This window comes from Aptenodytes patagonicus, chromosome 4 (assembly GCF_965638725.1).
Source record: "Aptenodytes patagonicus chromosome 4, bAptPat1.pri.cur, whole genome shotgun sequence".
NCBI lineage: Eukaryota > Metazoa > Chordata > Aves > Sphenisciformes > Spheniscidae > Aptenodytes > Aptenodytes patagonicus.
Window position 1 is genome coordinate 13,937,064 of NC_134952.1, and position 25,076 is coordinate 13,962,139.

The window sequence follows — 25,076 nt, forward strand, 5'->3', positions numbered from 1 at the left end:
TTACATTTCTTTCTTTTCCTTAAAATACAGCTAATATTTTTAAAACTCTTTTCAGCATTCCTGTTGCAAAAATAAGTCAAGTCTTTTAGCTGTTGCCTTCTTTTAAATATAGGTTTAATTACAATCTCTTAAGTGATCAAAAGCTAGAACCTCTCAATAGAAACACAGAGATATTTATCTTAATGTCAAAACCATTTGTCTGCAGCTCATAGACATGCAAAGTTCTAGTGGACTTGTCTTTTTCTGGGAGACACACTGGTATAATGTACTATTCTGTAAGAACCCATTCCAACTGCTAGATGTGGTATCATAAAAAAGAAAATAAGACAAAAACAAACCCAAAAGAGGACGTTAAATTGCCAAGTCAAGAACTCAGAAATAAAGAATGACCGGATCTTAGGCTGCATGTGAAATCTAGTTCTGTGCCCCCATAATGATAATTTTTGGGTTCATGTACTGTTTCCACAGGACCTTTATCTGTTCTGTGTTTAGGTTTATCAATACCCATTGAATGGATAGATTCATGGGTATGCATGAATCTTTATTTTGCATTTCTCATTTATTGTAAAATATCCAAACTGTGCACTGAATACTAAATTATTATTTTCCTCCTGGGATCCCTCTAGGATGCTAATCACCGGATTAATGAGCTGTTTCACAAACAATAAATAGCTTATCTTAAGAGCTCCCTGCAGTAACCTCTTCTTATGGATAAAATTGAGGCACAACACTATCAAAAGTGTGCACTACACCTTCGAGATGAGCTGTCTTGATTTTTTCCACTCTTACCTGTTTAAAGCATGCAGGATTTTCAGAATCCAGTGCCCACTGGCTTTGTTTAATCTCAAAGTGTTCTGAATTCTTATAAATTGGGCTACAGGTTTCTGAAACTGGGTACTGGGTGTAAGAATTAGTAGTCAAAGACCCAACAATTGGATACCTTATTTCTGGTAACACTTCTCCCATTTCTAGTGATTGCTCACAATCTGAACATGACAGTATCATTGGGGTAACATTTGTTACACAGGTGCATCCTATGCTGAAGGATGGATCTCCCCTACTCCTTAATTATTAGAGTTACCAGTTCCTGTTACAACAAGAGGCAGGATTTACACCATCTTAATTGTGTGTGTAGTTGTGGGCCTGGCTTATGTTGCCAACACTAATGCAAAATGGTTTGTTTGAATTCTCTCTTCTCCTGCTACTTATTTTAAAATTCAAGTCTCCAAATTCTGGGACTTAAGGTAAGCTTAAAGATCCTATATTTCTAAGCTCCGTATCCCATACAACACTTAAAGAACGATCACTCTATCTCTGTAAACCATCTCTCCTCTGAGCTTTACTAGCCCTTCAGGACAAGTTAATTCTCCTGCCTTTACTGGGTGTTCGGGGATATAAGAGTTTCTCTTGGGTCTGAAATAGTTCAGAAGCAGTCTAGAGGATTCTGTGGCATTTCTATTGCAATCTCAAAAGATCTCAGGCAGGGTGTTAAGGAACTCTATTCTTAAACAGAGTTCCACCTATGGCAGCTAAATCACTTTGCAACACATTTTGCTGCAGAGCTGGTAGCGTTTCCCTGGCATGCTGACAGCTCCGTATTATTATTTACTAGGAAATCTATTGCACAGAACATAAAGAAGGTATTTTGTTACTTGCCTTCATGCCATTTTGTTTAAAGACCAAGTGAATAGAGTTCTGCTCACACTCCCTGCAGCTTCAAATTATATTGTATACTTACCTTTGGCACTATCAGAGTGGGTACATAGTTACCCTGGAAAAATGTGACTAAGTCCTATTCCCACAAAATTACTTACCTATACCACCTCATTAATGTGATGGGTCAAGTTATCTTTAGATCAAAGGTGCTTAATTATTTGTTTGCAAAATACTTCATGGCCCTCTGCTGAAACTGGTGTATGAAAGGACAAGAAAGTGGGATTAGAATTCCAGAAGCAGTTTTTCACATCAAGTCTCTTTAAAAATGAAAATACTGGGTGAATACATGGAGGGGAAGCAGGACTGAGCAGTATGTTCTTTACATCTCACATATGTTGCAAACTGGCACGCAAAGCAACAGGAAGCCTGGTCAGGTGCTGTACGTCCCTGGGACGGTGATTTTTAACAGGACTGAACGCTTTCCCTTTAAGTTCTGTTAGAAATTCTTTTCTGTGCAGGACACAAATCGTGCACTTACTGGTCTCATCTGTGGTCCAGGATCACAAAATAAACCACCGTCAGTGATGACTATCAAAATACAAACTTGTCTTCAGTGTTCAGGCAACCACTGGCCGCTAGCTTCTTTAATCTGAACACATAATCATACCACCATTAGACCCCAGGCAGTCCTTGCAACCCAGACCCTAACGTGACAGCATGCTCTACCCAGAGGACATACCACAGATACAATACGATGGCCACACTGTTTAATGCAGCACTTGAAAAAACGCAGTGGAATGGCTTTTTAAAATTTGGTAGGGGAAATGGTAAGTCTACATTTAGGAAAGATTGCAGATGTGACTGAATTCTACCAAAGCGACTCAAGCTAACAAAACAGTTCAAAACTATTTGCACTCTAAGGAATGTACTTGATCTGAAACAGCAATGAAGTCTGTCTGTGAACAGGGATGGCGCACTACCTATTATAAAGCTTATTTTCTACAGGAAAAAAAGAAAACCATTAAGAAATCCTACTGCTTCCAGGATCTTATTTTCGGACTAAAACCCCTACAAAATGGTTCTTACAAGCTTCCTGATATGCCATCTCTTGTTTTTAGAACTTTTACTTAATGAAATTTATTCAAATTGATTCCATTAATAGAATAGCTGATTGCAGTGTTGAATGAACCTGTTTGTAGTACCTGGCAGTCAATCTCAAAGCTTTTCAAAAAATCTCCAGAGAAATTCAACAAGCATTAAGAAATACCACGGGGTATATGCAGAAATAAAATGGGCTCAGATTAAAATGCTGAGTGCATCTGAATTTCAAACAAGGCAATAAATACGTAATTTTGTCAAAAACCAGGGGAAACACACAGCTTAACAGATTTCACTACAAAACCAAAGAACAATATTAATGCTCCCCCTCAAACCCAAATGATTAAAAGGTTGCTACATGCAGATGAGAATAAAGTGAATAACGAAATTGTGAAGCAGGAAAATGTATTTAGAAAGGCTGGTTGTACTGTATTTTACATGCCAGCCACTGACTAGTATATATTATCTCCAAGAGGCAACTGCACAGCTATTGGTTAACTTTTGATAGCTATTTGTTAACTTGTGATACAACAGCATTTCATTAAAATAATTAGTTATTTCTGGTCAAAGCTGTAGAACGCTCTTGCATGTATCTCCAGAAGCTCAATGGCTAGGACACTTGTTTAGGAAGTAAGAGATTCATCTCCCAACCCTTAATTGTATCTTATTAAGCACAAAGGTTCAATACTCAGATCACGCATCCCATTAATACTCCAAATGTTCTTGGACACCACTGGCCACTAGAAGATACTTCACATTATACACTCATGCTAAATGGGGAAAAGCGGATTGTGTGTACTTCTTCCTCTCTTCCATGTGTAGAATTCTGGAATGCTAATTGGAAAATGAGAACAGTAGCCTGCTTTTAAGCATCCTAACACCAATAAAACACAATGACATTGAGGTCATCCTTAGCACAAGCTAATTAAAAAAAAAAAGTTTGATTTCCATGCATTTAAAATGAAGGTTCATTGAAATTCCAGTCTTGCCCCCTCACTGGTCCTTGATTTATTCAGGACGCAGTTTCAATCTTCTCTTTCTCTACTCCCTTTTTAGAAATGTGCCTTTGTAGATAAGGTTATGTCCTTTACTAGATCTAACTATTAACAAATTGTGAATCCATATAGAGGTAAAATACATTTTTTAATGCAATAAGGCAGAAGCAAACTTCAGAATGAAGGCTATCCATATCAGGCATCTTGTATCAGCTTTGACTGAAATGACCAGATCAAATTTAATCAGTGCCCAAACCCAGAACTAGACTGAGCTCGCACGGTAAGAGTTCACAAACTTAACCTATTAGATCATGCTGTCTTTCAGCCTTTTGGGGGTAAGTCACAGGGCAAAATTTTCAAAAGTGAGCATTTGAGGTGGAGGTCTCTTGATATGGTTTTGCATGTGAGACAAGCTATGAGCGATTCACCTTGAAAAGAAGCTAGCTCTTGGTAGCCAAAAATGCAGTCCACTCTATGAAAAGCATCCCTAACTGCATCTCATTTTAATGAAATTACATAAGGAAAGTAATGGAAGAGTAAGTCTCTGAGAATCTGTACTTTTTGTTTTGACAAAAATAAGTTTTCCCTTTTTATTAACAAAGGAAAAAATCAAATACTTTGCTTCAACCTCACATTCATGTTTACCCATTCATAAAACGTTTATTGCCTTGCCTGTTGATAATACTCATTACTTAATAGCTTTTAGTCTAAACTCCTGTGCACTTCTATATTCTGTCAAGTCAAATGAAATAACATTCTGGTGAACTGCTATCAGCAAAGGGGAATTATAAATGACAGTAAATTGTGCGTTTTTATGGTTTTGATGTTAAGGCTGAGGAAAAATAATTATCTTACCATGGACTATGTAATTCCTAGCTGTTAATTGATTTCCTTTGTGCAATCTGCATGTCTGTTTTCTTAATCATGAACTGTTAACCACCAATCTCTTTTCACTTCTCCTTTCCCTACTGAAATGAGTAGGTAGTTCACAAAAAAAAGGGAGAAAGCAAAGATTAAAGGTTGGTGAACATCAGATATGCTAAACTTGAGACAGACTTGCAAGGAGCTAGCCATTAATCTTTTCAAGAGTTCACGAGAAACAGAACAGTATATATTGGGGGGGTGCTTTTGCTGCCATGTAAAAGAAAATTATGGTAAAAGCTTTGCAATTGAAAAGCTATCCAAGCCTAAACAAAACTGTTACTGCAGCACAATATCCCTTGTGTATGGGATAACTCTGCAGACTGTGTTTATGAAAATATTAGGCTGAGCCATTCAATTACCTCTGACACAATTCCTCCTTCAGTTATGATATACTGTGATAATCAAAATCACTTGCCCCCATTCCTCAACTTGCACTTCAAAAATTAGTTACGGCGCCTGTGTCTAGACACAGACTATTCACCTACAGCGCACTATTTTAATCCACTAGTATGGTTGAAAAGTCCTACCCTACCCTCCAAATATAACTCATTCATTCACTTCAGGTATCAAGAGATTCCATTGACCTTGGTGAAATCATTTTAATTGATTTATTCATGTGTACACAAAACAAACCTACTCAATTATTCTATGCAAAAACAGTCAGCTTCCAGATCATTGCATTTTTATGTATTTATTCACCAATTTAGATAATTCTTTGATGTACTGTAGCACTACAGGCTACAGTAGTGCTAGAGGGTTATATAAATCTATCTTGGTGAACTCACCAACCGTTTAAAAGGGGAAAAAATGAAAAAATAAAAAGGCATAGAAATTTGAGAAGGGCTTAGAAGAACATTGTGAGAACAAGGTAAGGATCTTCTCCCACAAGTGAGTGGCACTTACAGGTAAGTGACATCTTTTTGTCTGTCCCCAGGATATTCACTGGTTCCCTATTTGGTCACATGGTGACCTTTTCTTTATATTTTACTATCACCTCTTGCATTGAGGTTATCTTTCTACTTATTCATGAAACTAAGTCTGTCAGGCTTGCTTCCCTGCTTGCTTATACTAGGACAAACCACGGTAACTGTTGAAATAAGTCAAGTCATTCTAGTGCACAACTGAAGGAGGAACGGAGGGCCTAAACTTTTTATCATGTATAAGCCTTTATCACATACAAGACCTTGCCAGGTACCTTTACCTTGAAAAAAAAGGTGTAATGGCCTTCAAATACAGCAGCTAAGGACCATGAGCTTAGGGAGATGGCTGGGCACTTGGGCTTCTGCACTTGGTCAAGTGAATTTGTCAGAGTGCAACCCTTGGGAACTTTATGCTGGCTGTCTTTCTTGAGGAATTATTCTGGTTTGTCACCTACAGTGCAAGTTTTGATACACTACTTAAATGGGGGTGGATGGTTTAGAAAGTTGATATAGGATGGAGGCACCTGTATGCTCTAAGTTGCTTTGAAAGCTGCTAGTAACTGCTCTTAGCTGAAGGTATGCCCGAGAACAGGACCTAACTCTATCTAACTGGGTATTATGCACCTCTCTAGCACTGGTGCTCTTACAGTACACGAACTTATTGGATATTACTCCAAGTGGTCATTTGTCTGAACCAACATGGCTGTTCTTTACTAGGATATTGGTGTTTATCTGATAAATTGCAATGTTGATGATGCCCCAAGGACCATGAAAGCAACTTAAGAAAATGGAGGGCTTGGATTTAGAAGAAAAACCTCACCATGGTTTGGGTTCTGCTGCCCTTAATCTGAAAAGTGTGGTGTGATTTATTCCAGTTCTAGGGGATTCCAACCAAAGTCAAGATGGCAATGGGTACACAAGCAGGAACTTGTCGGGAACCCTAAATCCTGTGAGTACTGGACAATATTAGATTGTTCAGCCCAGAAGAAATATGTGATATTTCTTTAATCCTGGGCCAGTAGAGAATATGAGCTACTTGGTAGAGAGGGCATATAGGATGCTATTGCTAAACCTTGTTATGGAGAAATTGTGATTTAGATAACACTTTGCCTCCTCTTGGATTTAGGTAATTAGCTTCTAGTAAGACATCTCAGTTTTATTTCCCTTAAATCCAACAGCTATTTAACTTCTGTGTGTGGGAAAGCATAACTACTTTGTGCAGTTTTGCATGGCTAATTTTCATTTGCAACAAAATAAAAACTGGGCTGAACTTTTAAATATTTAATTACTTCTAGTTCTCTCCACTCTGACTGTTTACAAATGTATGAATGCATCTTTTTTAAATTGTCTTGCGGTCTATCTTTGGATGTCTTGTGGACCACAGGCTGAGGAATATTCCTCTAAATATCTGCAGAGCATGCCAGGGTGACTTCAGAAAGTTTCACTCAGTTTTTTGGTAATATTGCTAGGCTTCCGTTTCTACTGGAATGATAAAAAAGCAACAGAACAGAACCCTCTACTGGTGAACTTCTTTTCTTGCCTTCTAATTACTTCGTAACACATGCTTGCAGTTATGGAAATATGGCGATTAAGTGAACAATAGAATATTTAACCAAATCTTTAATTTAACCTTTTCCTTGCTCATGGTAGAACAGAAACAGCAGAGTCCAAACCGTCCAAATGAGTGCAAGGCAAATGACTATCAGTTAAGCTTCAGCAAGTACAGACCTTCTGGAATGACAACACAGAGCTCTGCAGTGTTTGCAGATGTGCCCAAACTAGCTGGTTCTACAAACTAGCTTGTTCAAACCTGACTGGGACATAAGTCTTGTAGCACAGTGCTGACTATTGTCATGTGAGGGTTGCTGGTACCCAGCTGGTTAGTCTAATGTTTGCTTGCTTAGGTCTACCTGAGCTGCAGTCACACCACTGCACTGTGGAGTATCTCAAATCCCTATCGCCTTCCCATGGGTATCTTGTCTTCCCCACTGGTAGCAGTAGCTTCTCCCTAGCAGAAACCCGTAGAAACTAAGCGAAGGGGCAAAGCCCTGCTGCCCAGGGAAAGGCTTCTGCTTGTCCAAGGTGCACTTGTGCTCTGAAAGTGTGGTGAAGCACAGAGAGAAGCAAAGGCATTGTGGTTGCAAGATGCAACTCCTTCCCTTAATGCAAATCTACTTTCGCTTTTATGCCCCAGGTAATGGACAACATGTGTAACCACTGCACTTCCCTCAGCTGTAGAAGTCAGAACAGTTCCATTTACCTACAGTGGGGCTATGCTCGTTTGTATTTTCTCTTCTTTCTAGCTTATGCTGCTTACAAGGTATATTCAGAAGCAGTCTGCTCTCCTAAAACAGTCTGTAGTATCTGTATTTAGGGTTAAGGGGAGAAAGTGCAGTTGGTCACTATGTTAAATGTCACAATAAAAATGTTTTATTATAGGAAAAAAAAGTGGAAATTAAGATTTGTGGACCCTCATTCAATAGATGCCAGTTGGATCACAGCACTTGCAGTTTTTCATGTCTGGCAGTGTTTGTTTGGGTCTAGGAATAAGAGAGCAGCTGTAATATGGAATATAATGGCTTAGAGCTGGGTGAATTGGCAGAGTTCAAGTTTGTGCAGCTCTCCTGGCAACTTGGCAATTCTAGAAACACTTAATTCACCCAAACCAATTTTTCTTTAATGGAAAAGAAAACTTAGCTAACAGTGCTGAAAGAAATAGGATTTTCAGTCTGATCTTAGTGTCACTAAAGCAGAGTACACAATAAAGCAAAGCAATATAATTTCACAAATAAGGTGGAACTGTGCAGGGTAAAAACAATTGTTTGGTGTCCAGAGACTTCATATGAATTGAGGAAGGGGTGGAGAAGTAACTCTGGAGAATGGACTGTGCACAGCAATATCAGCAGACATGATGACTCTTCTTAAATTAAATAGCTTTGTACAATTAATCTACTCTGATTCACTGGCATAGTCCTCCAAGCAAACTTTTCCTTTCTCCAAAGCAGTAGTTTTTCTCAAATATCCGGTTGCTTGCACTATTACATAAAAGCATGGCAAAACTATTTGTTCTAAATACAGTGGCTTTATTTTTTTTTACCAATTGAATTTGAAAAAGTGCATGTGGACTAGTGCTAATTAAGATTGTGTGGGTATCTTATCCTAATGTGATAGGGACTACAAGTTTCCATAACACCCTGATCTGGTCATAATTAATCATGACAAGGATCCTGTTGAGCTGAAAGTGATTAGTTCCAGCCTAATTAAAGGTCACTGCTGGCTACAGTTTTGGGCTTCATCAGATAGATCATGTTATCTTATTTTTTAGGTGCAGACAGAAAATAATTAAAGATGACGCAAAAGCATGAAGCATCTACACATCTTCCAAATCAGTAACATAAAGAAGTGTAAAAATATTACTTACACCAAAGATCTGAACTTATTTCAGGGAACTAACTAGTGTCAAAACAACTCCTCTGAGAGGAAAAGAGATGAGAAAACTATTTTTAGAGATGTAGTGAAGTTAACTAAGAATAGTATCATCCTACCATGGTGCAGAGGAGATAATTATGCTACATAAATGAAGTCTCTCTCCTGGTAGTAATGCCAGATGTTGTATGCCCTCAACGTTGTTGCAGCCTTGTCAGCCACCCAGGCAGCACATTTTGGCAGACCACGTAGGCATTTTCTGACTGATATGAGGTTAGGAAACATAGTGTGTTTGGAAGATAATGGAAAAGGCAAGCTAATGTGGAAGACTGTCTTGTCTCCATCTCCTGGTTTGCCCACCTAGCTTCCTGGCGCTGCCATGATCTCTCCTGTAATTCCCCAGTCCTCCCCAAGGCCTGACATTGTGTAGTGGGGTTAGAGGATCTTCAGTATTATTTTAGCAAATGACACGTATCACTAGAGGGGGCACCTTGTAGAGATCTGCAACAGCCTCTGTGCTCTCACAGTCATCCTCCTCCTCCAGTTCCCACTGTGCTTGCCGATGCTTCTCTAACAGCTCATGGTAAGCCTAAAAGAAACACAACAGGTATATTTAAATAGCTGAAAAGGTTTTGATAGCTTCTTGTGATCCTCTCCTTCCCTTCCCTGATCCTCTTCCCATGTACCATCGCAATAGTAAGTGTTTATCTGGAACCATGACTCAGAGGGAAATGAAACTTGCCTTACAACCTTAATATCCAGTCTTGAGCATGAAACTCCATAGCCTCAGCAATCTGGGGTTAAATAATATGTACCTAATACTGGAAAACATGTGAAATGATCTGATTTGCAACCTGCTTTCCTGTGTATGAATATCACTTCATCATAGCCACTACTATGAGGTGCAGAACAGCCACCAGACACCTTAGTTACAGCTGTATCACACTGTATAGGGCTTTTGCACTGGGGTTGGTCGCCATGTCCCATGGTACTGTCAGATGGCACTCAGCCTAAAAGGCTGATCTATGACTTGGTCCTGATTTGGTCCTTGGTCACAGATTTAAGAGGGATGCAATTTTTTTCTTCAAGCCAGGACTGTGATGTGTTGGCAGGCCCACGTGCTGTAATGGAGGACTGAATTTCACAAAGAACATCTCATTCTATAGACTAATGAGTGGTCTTACACACAAATATTCCATATTTTGATTTAAACTGCCAAGTGTCCTCTTACATTCCCGTGGTAAATATGGCTTTCTTCGTTAGGTATGTCAATAGGGCTCTTCTCAAGAGCACAAAAGTGTTCATAAACTCTTCATGTACAGGTCATTCTTGTTGAGGTAGACTTTAAAATTCACACATCATGAAATCGTAGTTTACCACAGAATTTGACAAGTTAATTACTGTAACTTGTATGTCCACCGGGAGTAAGGCTGAGCAAGACTGGGTTACTGTAACTGCCACTTTTTGGCTTGTGTGCTTCACTTGATCATTCCTGTATTCTCTGCCAGTAAAAAACACAATGAAAATGCTCCTTTTCCAGTGGAAACAGAGATGAAGGAGACATAATGATACAGGGACTAACCTTTACTATCTAGGTCATTCTGTCATTAAAAAAAAAAATCAGAGCTACAGCAACTAAATCATTACCATCCAACTTGTGTTCCGAAGAAACTAATGTAAGAAAGTTAATTGCAAAATCCACCTTCTTAATTGGCAACCACTTAAAATTCAGCAGGTCAGTTACTGCTGAGGCTGCTACCATGGTGGTGCAAGGCCTTTGATGAGGTGGAGGGGGGAAGGCAGAGGAGAAAAGTGCATTTGATGGGTACCACTCTGGGCTCATGGTGAGCTGTGAAACCATGAAACAGGTTTAAAACAGCTCCTCAATGCTGAGGGGATTGTTTGCACAAAATAATTACTGGACTATATAAGCCAAATCATGGGAGCTGCAGATATTTTTTTTTTTTTCTTATTCTTCAAAGAGTCTCTGGACTCAAGACCCCATCTGTTCTGGGACAAAGGACTCCCTCCACTGTGGCAGCAGAAATGCTTAAATTTCTGACTAGTTTTATTATTTGCACACAGGCATTTCATAATATTGTGACTCAGTTGTGTTCTGTCCTGCAGCATGAAGTGCAAGTTGCCCATTCCTGCTCAGTCTGTCATAAGCAGATTGTTAGTCTACAGTTCAACTAAGCATATTTGTTAGTTTTCTAAGGTGTACAGAATAGAGCATCTCTTGCACAAAGCTGTGTGGCTCTAATTTTGTGGGGGTGAGGTCTTAATACAAAATTTCTAAGCTTTGTTTAACAAAGTTGGGATGTGTCCAAGAGTTTTGAATGATGTGTATAAGGAAAACACATGCACAAGTGCTCAATGGCTACAAAAATGTGTGAAAGAATTATTTGTGTCAAGTTATGAAACACCAAAGAAGTAAAATGTGCTCTACTGTTTTAAAGTGCCTGAAACCTTATGTTTTGAAGTGAGGTGTTGCCAGACAGGTGTTGCATACAAGAACAGTAACTGCATTATCCAATTCATACAATATAATTAAAGAACTTGGCCCTGAAGTACAAAATTGCAGTGTTGAGATCAATAAATTTTGAGTTTGCTACAGCTGGAATCTGGGTCTTCTCATACAGTAATTTATTGAAGTTATTAGATTTCACCAAAAGTTTAATGCTGCTGGATGTAACCATTTTAACCTAAAATTATTTCTTTTCATGAAAATTGAGGATTGATTTTTTTATTTCTTAATAACTTGGGTCTGTAGTTCTCAGCAGTTATAGGAGTTTTGCAGCTCTCAGCATTTACAGCTGAGAACTCTGATTTCATATACACATTCTGAACAATAACAATAGAGCTCTATAGAAAATATGGCCAAGAAAACATTACACTGGCCATTGTATACCATATTAAACTATCTATTGCAAACCTTCTCTAAGGTATCCTGCCAGCGATCATGAGTTTTCCCTCTGCTTATGTGAAATTTGATAGTCTTTTGAGTAACCTCACCTCATAGAAAAGCAATTAGATCAGTGCAGTCTGTTTTTTCCTGTAATGCAGGCCAGATACTTTCCTCCCGAGATTTCCTATATTGAACCAAACACATAGTATCTAAGTAAAAGATGTTTTCGACCGAACATGCAATCTAGCATTAACACCCTTTGGCATTTTGTTCCAATGTGACAAGACCAACACTGGAGGAAAAGTCTCTAGGCAAGCCTAGGCAATAGGGAGTCTGACCCTATCCTACCTGTGCTCCTGTACACAATTCTCAGGATGACCCAAAAATCCCAATTTTATGGAATTGGGAGAAATCTGCGATATATTTAGTCTTAAAAACTAATGGAACAGTGAAAATAAGCTTTTACGTGCTCACCTTAAGAAAATTATGAACATCTTCAATATGAAAAGTTTTACTGAGGAGACTCCCTTGTTCAGCCTTCTGTCTGTGTTTGAACTCTTCTCTCTTCTTTGCACGGCACTCCAGTCGTTTCAAGATCAGGTCTTTACTTTGCTGGATACATTCTGGAACATAAACCACTGATGATCAGATACCACAACTCCACAGGGAGAAAGTAGCATCTGCTACTGTCACACAACACAAGCTCACAGAAATCTGCTAGTGAGTGAAACAGGCAAGTAATTACCATGCAGGACTTCAAATTTGATTCTTACCTTGACGGTATTTTTAGATGTGAACTTTTGGGTTGCTACATGGCACTGAAATCTATCAGGTTTTTGGATCACTACCATCCTCACCCTCCCTTTCACTGCTGCTGCTGCTGCTTATGCAAAGGCAGTGAGTTAGTTCAAGAAACAGATTCCCACCTGCAGCACCCCAAACCTCCCCCTCCTGCTTTGGGAAGGTCCAGAAGTGGCTCATTACCTAAATGATATGCAAATGCTGCTGCAAGGACAGTAACATATGGCGGGGAGAAAAGGTCTAGAGCAGTGCTAGTTCAGATTAACTTGAACTGGCATGCAGCCATACCAGGCTTCCAAAATGACTCATCCAGGAACCTGCAGTAAAAGTGGTCAAGGTCCCTCTGATTTTGTGTTGGTACCGTGAAATATTTGGGACCGAGTTCTTCCGCTCTTTGCCCCCCCTACAGCTCCAAGTGATTTATAAATTCATGACTCTACCTGGACCCTGTGCTGCAGAGTGGAACTGGTGCTTTCAATATTCTGCCACTCATTGACAGTCTCATTGACTGTCCACCTAAGAAAAACTTTATTTGTTTCCCCCACTCACCCTGCCCCAGACCAGTACTTCACTCCTCACACAGGCAGCTAAAAGGAAATGCAAAAGAATAGTCATCTGTGGCTGCTGTTCTGCCACCCCATCAAGCTGCTTTAACTATGAGGAATTATTTTGTGGAGAAAATAAAGGAGTACAGTACTGTAGCACTGAGCACGTTACTTATTCTCCATGCTCATTTATCGTGCTTATCCACAGGCTGATGATGCACTGACAAAACAATTGAAAGTGCACTGAAAGTACAGGAAAGCCTGTAATAAAAATGTCATCTGAACAAATGTACCAACTGTTATTTTTAAACACTACTTGATTCTTTACTACTTCCTTGTTTGTTTCCTAGGAGCACAGTCTTGCTGGCTTTGTGTTCTGCTTGTGAATTTTAAGTACAGTTTAACATATATTTAGGAGCTTATAGGCAAGGTCAACATAGACTCACATGTGAAAATACTGTACTCCAGATTTTTTTTTTTTTTTTTTAAGCACATTTCATTTCTATCTAAAACCAGGAGGTTGATAATGCCCTTCTGCACAGGCTGTACTAACTATAATATATAGCTATATATAACTATAAACACCTACTTTGCATAAAAATCAAGGCCTTGACAGAGTTATTTTTGCTTTGGAACAAGAGAAACTTGACAAAAAGGGGGAAAAAACACCCACAGATGTATGTTTATGCTTAAGGAATGTTAGTGGCTGAACCTATGCAAAGACTTTGAACTAGGCATGCCAGTTTTATGAGCAAACATCCATGAAATAATCTGTATCATGATATACATGAATTCTTGCGTATCAGCAAACTGTTCACATGGTTAATTGATGTTTTTAAAGTAGAGCAAGTCCGGAGCATGGGAATTCCAATCACCTTCTACGATGAAATGACTGGCTTGGTAGATGAGGGGAGAGCAGTGGATATTGTCTACCTTGAATTCAGCAAGGTTTTTGACACAGTCTCCTGTCAGATCCTCATAGAGAAGAGGACGAAGTATAGGCTGCATGAGCAGACAGTGAGACGGATTGAAAACTTGCGCAAAGTTCACGTGAAAGCGAGTAATGAGTGGTGTACCCCAGGGGTCAATACTGGGTCCAGTCCTGCTCAGTACCTTCATTAATGACCTGGATGATGCAGCAGGGTGCACCTTCAGCAAGTTTGCAGAAGTCACAAAAATGGGAGGAGCGGCTGATACACCAGAGGGTCATGCTGCCATCCATAGGGCCCTTAACAAGCTGGAGAAATGGGTTGACACAAATCTCATGCAGTTCAACAACAGGAAGTGCAAAGTCCTGCACCTGCGGAGGAAAGACCCCAGGTACCAGTACATGCTGGGGGCCACCCAGCTGGAAAGCAGCTTGGCAGGAAAGGACCTGGGGGTCCTGGTGGACACCAGGTTGAACATGAGCCAGCAATGTGACCTTGCAGCAAAGAAGGGTAATGGTATCCTGGGCTGCATTAGACAAAGCACTGCCAGCAGGTGGAGGGAGGTGATCCTTCCCCTCTACTCAGCACTGGTGAGGCCACACCTGGAGTACTGTGTCCAGTTCTGGGCTCCCCAGTACAAGAGACATGGACAGGCTGGAGAGAGTCCAACGAAAGGCCATGAAAATGGAACTGGAATGATGGACTGGAACATCTCTCCTATGAGGAAAAGCTGAGGGAGCTGGGGCTGTTCAGCCTGGAGAAGAGAAGGCTCAGGGGGAGTTGTGGAGTGTCCATCCTTGGAGATACTCAAAAGCCATCTGGACATGGTCCTGGGCAACTGGCTGTAGGTGACCCTGCATGAGCAGAGGTTCCTTCCAACCTCCATTCTGTGATTCTGTGAATCGCTAACCGTGAGATATGGCACAATTTATGGACACGAAGCCTGAAAGTGAATGAGCAGCGCTGCAGCAAGAATATACTGCAAAAAGACTACATTCATTTTGACTATTCAGTTCACTGAACTCTAACCCTAATGCCGTTTTGCTAGGACAATTTTCTTTAAATATGCTCACAAGTAGCAGAAATGGTTCTGGAAAATGTGTGAGAGTAAAATACTTCTGTTTTCGTTTTGGCTGAATGCGTACTATAATTTTCCATGAGTGCTGATGGAAAGCACTGAGCCCTTGATATAGCATCTATCAGAGAAGTTGGGGGTATGTTTCTCAACATGTTGGGCATTACGTAACATGCAAAGTGACACAGGGAGAACCTTAAATCAGTGGGTCAGTCAGCTTAGACTTTGTTATAACTGTGTACTTTACAGATAGGCAATGTGAAGGGCTGTAAGAGGAAGAGGAAAAGACTTAAATTTCAAGTATTTTAGTCTGACATAATAAAAGAGAGGTTTATCTGAAGATCATAAGCCTTAAAATTATCTTTTCACAAGAGTGATAGCACAACCATGTTTTGTGTATCTTCTGGCTCCACATGCTAGCAGGAGATCATAACACAGTATTCTGCACATATACAGCTATTACTGTCCCTAATGTTAGCCAGTATCACCAACAATGTCAAGTACGTGAACAGTAAATGGAGAAATCTCACAAATACTTGTAACAAGTGTGACTCTTCTTCAATCTTCAAATTAATGAAATAAGGCATAGGTTATGTGAACCGTAGAGTAAGTTCATAGCAATGCCTGGAACAAGACCTAAAAGGCTTAAAGCCAAAGTTCCCATTCTAAGCATCCACCCTTCACAATAATAGCGTTCTTGGCCAATTCATCAATACCTTTTTAAAACAGAGGGGTATAGGGCTGAAGCCATAACTTTTTTACTATTTAATACAATAATGACAACTCATACCCATATTTGTTAAGTCATGAGCTCCTGTCTAAGTACTTACCATTACTGAAATGTGCCAGCTGTTCCCAGAAGGCCTTGTGGAGATCCGTTAAAAGTTCTTCCTTTTGTCGGACTGAGAGATTATTCTTTACAGTTAAATGGTCCAGAATATTTGATACAATATTTAATCTACACTTGCACTCTTCTGGTATATAGGACTTCAGCGAATCAATAATTTTTACCATAAGCTCCCAGTTGAATAACCTTTCCTGAATGTCCTAAAACAAACATTAAAAAGTCCTGTTTAGAAACCAAGAATGGGTCTTTGGTTGTGCTTGTCCTTTCATCGAATTATTCATTCCCAAGCTACACAGAAAACCGAGGAGGCTTCTCAAGACCATATGAATAACAATCTTCATGTACTTAAATACTTCTGAAAATCTTGACCGGTGTAGGATAGCAGTGGGTTTATTGCATGTTCAGTTGCAAAAGCTAATCAAAAACTATTGGTGTTTTTCATTATTTGTAGCTGTCAAGAAGACATTAAGGCAGGAAAAGACAACAACAAGCTTGCAGAACAAACTTAAATACTCAAGGGGGAAAGATGGACAGAAGGGCAACAGGGAAGCCCTGGACCTCTTTTCAAGATACTATATGGCACACCAGTATGGGCCTTCATTTTGAAATGAGGACACATACCTGATTTTGATACTGCTGGGATTCCTTCAAGTATGTGGTCAGCTGGAGTTCAGTAAACATACTAAAAATTAGTATAATTGTCTATGGTCTAGCAGCTTTCATTGCACTATGAGAGAAGCAGCCCAGGATTACAGTAGGGAGCAAGATTTCCTGGGTGAAACCAGAGAGATGTTAAGGGTTTTCAATTCCAGTTAAAGTCATTGGACACACAGAATCACCCTCAAACTTAGATTAGGATTTCTCAGTTAAAGTGGAATAAATACTTTGAAAGAAAAAGAAATGTCCTAATGCCCAGGGTAATGATTCTCCTTCATCATTAGATCTAGTGCTCTTGCTCCTGGCTCACTGGATGCATTAATGTCACTTTTTCCTAACAAGACTGCCTAAATGGTATTTTGAGAATTAGAACTCAAGTGCAGAGAGTTCACCCTCCTGTGAGTCTTCATAAACTGCAATGAAGTTGAGCTCTTTGCAACAAAGCTGAAACAGACAACTGGAGTAAGCAGCCTACATCATTCCTGAGGCAGGACTGACAGACTCTGTACACTTGCATCATTCTTTGTGTTCAGATTGTCTAAAACTCTCTCAACTTTTACTTCTTTTTGTACTTTACCATTGCTTGCAAATCTTGAGATTCACTTAGTAAGCTTTCTACGGCAATCATCTTCTTGGTCAGATCCATCATTATCTTTGTTGCTTTGGCACTTGAGCATTTTGATTGGTCCAAAAAAGCCTGTTGGGCTTTGTCAGTCTGCTTCCAGAAAGCTTCCATCTGTGGAATATGAATCAAAAAACAATCCATGTTCCCTCATTAATCATCTAGTATTTCATTACAGTGAGAGGCATATGAGTCTACTAAGATACAAGTCACTGAGACTACAGACAGCTTTCAGTATTAGCTACAGTGAACATTTTGCAAAGCTAAAGAGCCTATTTACTATATGATGATACACATGTTGGTGGCACATAAGCAGTAGATCAATCCTGACCTTTTTAAATGTAGCCATTCTGTGTAACTCACTAAGAATTTGTTGTTAGTTCTCCACATACTGCATCTATAAAAGCCTATTATGTTATTAGTATTAATAGGAAAACTAAAAAAGATAACAAATTGCAGCCCTTTTTTCTGGGAAGTTTATTTAGCTGTAGGAGCAGGCATTCCAGTCAAACAAGATTTCTGCTAAAAAAGGAAAACTGAAAATTGTCACTGTTTTTCACCATCAAAGCCCTTCACAGCCGCATGCTATATAAGCACTTTATTAACTGCGCTGGAATTAAGTACTTTATGCAGTATCAGCCCAGTGTATGTGCCCATTCTGTATCTGTGAGTTTTGAAAAAAACTGTGACTATGGCATCTGTGAGCATGGCAAAAAGACCCTTTATGTTACTGAGGGAAGAGTGGATTAGTTCAAGGTCCTGATCTATACGAATCTGCATACAGGGAAATCATTTCAATATGGATGAAAAGCATCTGCTGGCGTAAGAGTGACAGACCCACTGAAGGATGACTGCTGCTGGTGAATAACTGCCTCATGCCGCTCAGCGAGGCTGCCAGCGATTTTTTTATGTGACTAACTCTGGAGAACTCTAAACAATCAATTTTTCACAGAGCAAAGTTAAAATTGCAAAAGAAACTTGACACAGATGTACCATCGTTACCAGGACTTCCACTATAAAGTGAAAGGCACAGAGAATCAAGAGAAAGCTGAGAAAATTCCCAGTGAAGCACTTAACCACAGGACATTAAAAAATGTGAACTCCTCTATGAAAAAGGCCCAAGGCTGAGATGATGGGATGTCTAGTTCAGGGCTGAAGTGCCACAGTCAATCAGTGCAGGCAGCTCACAGAGCCATCAGTCTGGCTAGTCAGTCTCTCATTTTCATCAGCAGTGAATTTGCTCAAACCTCAAAAACAGGACTGGGAAAGAGAATATCTTCCAGATTACTCAGTTTACTGGAAAATAATAAACAGAATATTCTTAACCTCCAGTTTTCTAGCCTGCAAGATATTCGGACATAGTGACACTACTGAAGAGGAAAAAAATAAATCTTTGAGAATCAAATGCCTGCTATCAGACTGTATTTTTACATCAAAAAACATGCAATTGTATTCTAACGGGGAAAGTTGTTAAAGAAAAATGCTTTGCTAAAGCAAATGTGCAAAGCATACTAAAAGGCTGTACTGTAATTATTTTCTTAGTACTTATTTCAGCTGAAAAAGTTTTATAGTCTCTTATTACTCTTTTACTCAGTTATGGAGGATTGAAGAAAACAAGGTGCTAGGGTAAAATTCCTAAAAGTCAGGCTATATGTAGGCTTGAAATAAATCTTAGCATCTAACAAGCAACAGACATTTTTCAGCTCTAAACCCAGTGTGATAAAACAGTGTTTGTATAAAAAACATAGTGGCTTCCAAAGGCAGTTGGAAATACTTTGCTGGAGCAATGTAAAAATGTTTTCAGGACTCATTACTAACTGTGGACTAGTCAACACAACAGTTTAAAAAAAAATAAAAAAGCATTCCCCATCAAAAGAATAACATTAAAATAAAACTTTAGAAAAAATTAGAAGGTTACATTATCTATTACGTGCTCAGAATATTCCCTTTCTTTCCTTTCTAAGTCTTCTAGAGTCTGGTACTCTGAATTATGGGCTCCTGACATCTCAGTATTCTGGAGTCTAGAGTCAAGTTGTTTCTGTAATTCTTCAAAATCCTGGGAAAAAAAGCAAGTGATTTGTTAAACAGAAAACCAGACATAACTTCTGAATTCGGGAGTGAATTTGTATGTCAGTTCTGGCTCATGGCTACGGAAGCTGAACAAGAGCTTCAGAAAGTTGTGTCTCTGGGTAATGCACCTTCTGCAGCAAGCAAAGAAAACTCAAGGTATATGGCAGCTCTGAACTACACTTAATACAAATACATACATTTCCACTAGTATGTGAGTACAATCAAGACTGTTGTCCATCTCCACTGAATTGAAGTTTTAGTAAACACTGCTCCATGAGCTTTCATACCAATAATCCTTTGAATCTATCCACAAATATTTCTATTTTAATGCACATGCCCCATCTTAAATGGCAGCTATGAGCGTACACGCTGTGTTTAAAAGCACAGATAAGTATCCAGATATGACAATCAGATAGTGTTTCCTGCAGAGTGCTAGCACACATGGATGAACACACCTGTAATGCTCATAAGGGACAAATTACAGGCTACGTTATTAGACGGGTTTTTAAAAGTTTTTCAATCCTTTGAAACCAGGATGATTTCTTCTGAAAGTTAGCGATACCGACAAATACTAGTCTTCTGCCATTACTTAGTAGGTTGGTACTGAAATGGATGATTCCTCGGTGCTGAAGCATGCCTTACATAACAAGCATCTACTTTTAATACCACCCAATTTTGGGTGTCAATGCATTAACTTGATACCCTTATGCCTTAAACAAATGTAACCAGATTTTGACAAGCTTCACAAACAATTTCATCAAAATCTCATTAACTTTTCTTACAATGCAGAATTGAAAGAGGAAAACGCTGTCTGCAATAAATCATATAATTCTCTGTCTTGCCAATGCAGTATTACAGTAAATAGTTTCCAGTGCTAATGCTTTTGCTTATCACCAACATCTCTTTTACATGGTATTCATAACCAGCCTCGTCCCTTATGTGATATCCCAACTCCAAGGCTGTCACATTTCCAAGACCTTTCTCTCCATAATATAGGACACAGGAATCCCATATTGGCACTTAAACAACTGGACTACTCTGGCAATTACTGCATCTAATAAACAAGATTTAGTCTTTGCCTTGCAGCAGCTCAGTTAGGTGCATGAAGACACCGATGCCATCAAGCCTCACTGAGGGTTAGGCTATACTGGGAAACGTGCCTAATCTATATTACCTCTGTGTTTATAATTTGAAGTCATTACCAGAATTCCATCAGAAAAAGGGATCCGCACACCAAATCTCACTTTTCGTTTAGTAAATACAATCAACTTTAATACTAAACCTGAGGATTTAAGGCAGAAGAGTCGTTTTAAGGCAAAATGCATTCTGATATAAATTATAAGGTACAACTACAGAGATGCCCAATATTAATTCACAGATTGTGAGACTGCATGAACAAAATAAATCTCAACAACTAGAGCTGACAAGCTGATAGACTAATGCCTAAATGTGAAATTCCATCTGTATGTAAGAAAAAAATAATCATTACTGTGAGAAAATTAAATATTGGACTAGGCTACTCAGAGAAATGGTGGAGTCTCCTTCAGTGCAAATATTCAAGACTTGGATTGGCAGGGCACTGGATAACCTTACTCAAGGCCCTGCTTCCTACAGAAGGTTGGACCAGATGAACTCCAGATGTGCCTCTCAACCCAGACTTTTCTACGACTCTAATCTGAAAAATAGAAAGTGGAACCAGTAGCTCTCCTATTTTGTTTAGTTTTGTAAAGCTTTTTTTCCTTCTAATAATCTTAAAAATAGTACTGTGTCTCCACCTGAAATGCATATTGATGGTCAATGTATGTCTTCCAGTTCAGAAGTGGCATACGGATTTTGATAAAAGTATATGGAAGAAAAAAGAACAATGAGGAAAATAAGTATATTTTCCCTTGATGAAAGCCTTGAGTTTCTCTCTGGTACTTTATTTCCTGCTATTTTATTATCAGTAACGATATATGGGACCAAACAAAGACCTGTTAATTCAAAATTATTAAATCTGAGTGAATAAGGTTCACAACGTTCTGTTTTCCTGAATGGATTCAACTACAAAATACTTTTATCCTTGACAGATTACACACATCACTGTCCTGATCACCTCATACAGTAACAAAGAAGAAATGCATACAAGGTAATGGAGAGAATCAACTAACAAGGGAGTTTGCATTTCTTCTGAATTAGATTACAAATAACATTGCTATTTAAAAGGAGTAGGTGAGAGAGCCTGCTGTGGCAGCTTGCAGCAACTGGTGGGATTAACTTATTTTCTGTGATCTTAAATATTAACCAACAAAACCACTTACATTTTCCTGAATTAAAAGGATCTTCTTGAACAAATCATCAGTAATCTTCTTTTTATGATAAAAGTCTGTGAGGTATACTTTGAGAACCTGCATAAACATCTATTTAAAAGGAAGGAAACAAAACCCAGGGTAAGTGCCTGTTCAACATCGTAAGGACATTTTTGTGATAACTTTTGTTGATTCAAGTCAATCAGTGAGGCTATAGTGCATCATAAACAAAATAACAGAAACCTCATCAGCAACTCTGCAGTACTTCCATTGTGAAAATTGGCTTTGGCTTCAGTAAGATACTGGAGGATGGTGTTATATTCTAACAAGGACAAGGACATAATCTCATATATCCTTGTAACCAGACTGACACATTTGAAACTGTCCTTTACTGGAGAAAATGCAGATCACTTAAAAATATAAAGCCCATTTTTCTAAAGTTTAATGAACCCCTAAACTGAAAGATACTAACATACCCATTACTGTGATTTCAACTGTAGTCGGCCGAATGAAGTATCAAACATTTTTATATACAACCCAAAAGTAACCATCCCAAGTTCTAGCTACCTTCTCTTAGAAAAAATACACCTATTTTCCAGTTGTGTTTTTTTTTTTTTTAAAAAAAAAAAAGATTGTAATACTAGTGTCTTCAAAAAGATGTTTTTGAACACTGGCATAATTTTTGCTTAACCTCTTCCCCTCTTGCCTCAATTAGAGTGTCAGTGTAAAGACAATTCACTTCATTACTAAATGCTGCAGCATTTTCCAAGGTTAAGATAAAAATAGATGAAATTTAACAGCCACCTGCCTGTTACTAATGTACTTGAAAACAGATGATGCAGAAGTTGCCCATTTTAAACATATAAAAACATAAATAAAATCATATTTACATATAAAAGCAGTTATTGAAGTCAACATTTCAGCTGAGCAAAATCTGGAAAATATGTTATAATTAGAGCTCAGCAGAAGAGAAAACCACAAAGCAGCTATGTTTGGGATCTCACTTGCCAATGTCTTGGATAGGAGTTTGGCAAATTTTGAACACACACCACCAAGATATGACATACTGTAAAAAGAAAAAAAAATAATTCAGGGAAACACTGAAGGAAGAGGATATGTTTCCTTTTCCTAAGGATGCTAAGAAAGACTGATTTAAATCAGAGAAAGCAGAGTGGAAAAGGAAGACTATTCTCTAGACTGAATTTTTTTTGCCCTTTTCCCCTGCTAGCAAAAATATAAAGCTATTCAAAGCTTCAGCTAAAGGTCAAAGTCATCTGCTTTTTGTGGCAATTTCTGGTGGGCCACAAAGTGTGTTAAATGCTCATTTTCTTAGTGTTTCTGTGATTACATCACCATGTTGTTACCCTACCTTTGTTTACAGATTGATGATTAACTTTGAGATCAAGTTCAACCTTCCCTACTCAAGCTAAACTTCCTTCTGGAATCTGATCTCAAGTTCCCTTTCTCATCTACTTAGATGGGAATAACCCTTCAGAAGAGAAGCTGCTTTCCAGGTTTACTTTCATGCTTCCTCCTTTGGGTTGTGTAGAAATTTGTTCAGCAAATCCCACCCCTTGAAATATTCTCAGTGCATTTAATAAATTATATCAGAAATGACCGATCTGTTTAAACAGAGGTCGGGGAAGAAGGGCAGGAGAAAGCTGTATACTTTATGTCCAGATTTTTATTAACTGAGCTAAAACTCAGTAACAGTAATGGTTCTGTACTTGATCATAACTAGTCACCACAAACAATTCTCCTAACCGAGTATTCTGTGGCTTTAATTGTATACATCCATTTTTGGTTCGTTGTTTTTTTTTTTTTTTCTGTCATCTTTGGATGCTGTGACTTGATGTAGACAGCTATCTATGGTTTAAACGGCTACCTTAATTCCCCTGTCCTACAAAATCATGACTACAGTACTTATCACAATGGTACTGATTCAGCTGAACTGAATTTTCAATTTTATTCAAAGAGCTTGGCGTCCTTGGAGTTGCAATGGACAAGCACTGTCCTTAAGACATAAACCCATCTATTAAATATTTTTTCCCCTCGTTTTATGAACCTCAAGTGCTGTATGTTATACTCTGGAGTAAAGTTTTAAACCAAATTTTTATATTATCCAGTCTGACCCTCTGTATTTCACAGCCCAATACATTTCATTATATTTTATTCCTTTATGAAGCTCATATATATGCAGGAGAAAAAATAAAGACAATACTGTAGAAATGCAACTCTACTACACTACTTCCCAGCTAGCCAGTTGATTATGTTATTTCCTAAACTGATATTCAACTAAGATGTTCAAAACAAGTAGCTATAAATGAGACATGAGTACCTACCACATGTTTTTCTTTTCTGAGTTCAGTATCAAGAAGCATGAGATCTTTTAAAATAAGACTGCAAAGGCAGAGCTTAACATCAAAACTAAAACAAAGATTAAAAAAGTGTTAATATCAATCTAAGGGCAACACCATGTAATAGTTTCATTTAACTACTAAATTCCCCTAAAAGCATTGCCCCAAAGCAGTCAAGTCACTTTATTTCCACATTGCCTTCTCTTTCAGATAAAATACCTCTACCCAATAAAAGTAAGCAAAACAAAATAGTGCTTATAACAAAGTTGGAGTTGCAGTTCCCTTTAGAAAAAGGCAAGGTAAATATAGGCATGAGTGGCTACAACAAAGGGAAAACAAGGCTTTAAATTAAAACAGCTATAATGAGTGGACATTTTGAAAATATTCTTCATAGCTAGTACCTTCCCCAGTCCCCATAGAGACACAAAAATGATTTTCTTTATTCTTGCTAATGAGAATACAGACATATATGTATTCATCTAGGGGTACCTTTCCATGGTGCAGCTCAAAGAAAATCAGAGCTGACAGTCCATTTCGATTAGCTCTACCTGTTCATCAGTGGCGCATCTGAGAAAGGAACTGCCTTCCCACAATAAGACATGAGTAGTTCCCATTAAAACGGAGAGAACAGACCACTGCCACTTGCTGTTCTCAAGGCACCTGTTGTGTGACTTGACATTGTACAGTGCGGAGGACTCCATCCCCAGTCGAGCATGCCACTGCACATGTGAACTGAGCACACACGCCAAAACAAAGGGATCTCATCCTAACATTGATATACCTTTTACGAGACAGCTTTTGCTGAAGTTCTGATTCCCAGAATTTCATAAAGAACAAACTGACTTTCAATAGCAGCATGATGTATTACTTTAATCTCCCCAATCACTTTTTTAGGGTTATAAGCAGATAACCCTGTCTTGATGTGGTGAATGTATGCATTCAAGCCCAGCCTTTGGTT

General features: G+C 38.7%; 1 protein-coding gene across 4 annotated transcripts in view; it reads right to left on the reverse strand.

Moving 5' to 3' along the window:
- The window catches only part of EVC (EvC ciliary complex subunit 1), a 55,991-nt gene that overhangs the window by 23,295 nt on the left and 7,620 nt on the right, over positions 1 to 25,076 (reverse strand). For 3 of the 4 annotated variants that reach the window (XM_076335928.1, XM_076335927.1, XM_076335930.1), the window contains exons 5-11: positions 24,104 to 24,188; positions 21,774 to 21,872; positions 19,322 to 19,459; positions 17,359 to 17,517; positions 16,108 to 16,324; positions 12,402 to 12,550; positions 9,510 to 9,608 (exon numbers count right to left, since the gene is read on the reverse strand). In XM_076335928.1, coding sequence (XP_076192043.1) covers positions 9,510 to 9,608; positions 12,402 to 12,550; positions 16,108 to 16,324; positions 17,359 to 17,517; positions 19,322 to 19,459; positions 21,774 to 21,872; positions 24,104 to 24,188 — 946 coding nt within the window. The remainder of the gene's footprint in view (positions 1 to 9,509; positions 9,609 to 12,401; positions 12,551 to 16,107; positions 16,325 to 17,358; positions 17,518 to 19,321; positions 19,460 to 21,773; positions 21,873 to 24,103; positions 24,189 to 25,076) is intronic. The other variant, XM_076335929.1, reaches the window with a different exon arrangement.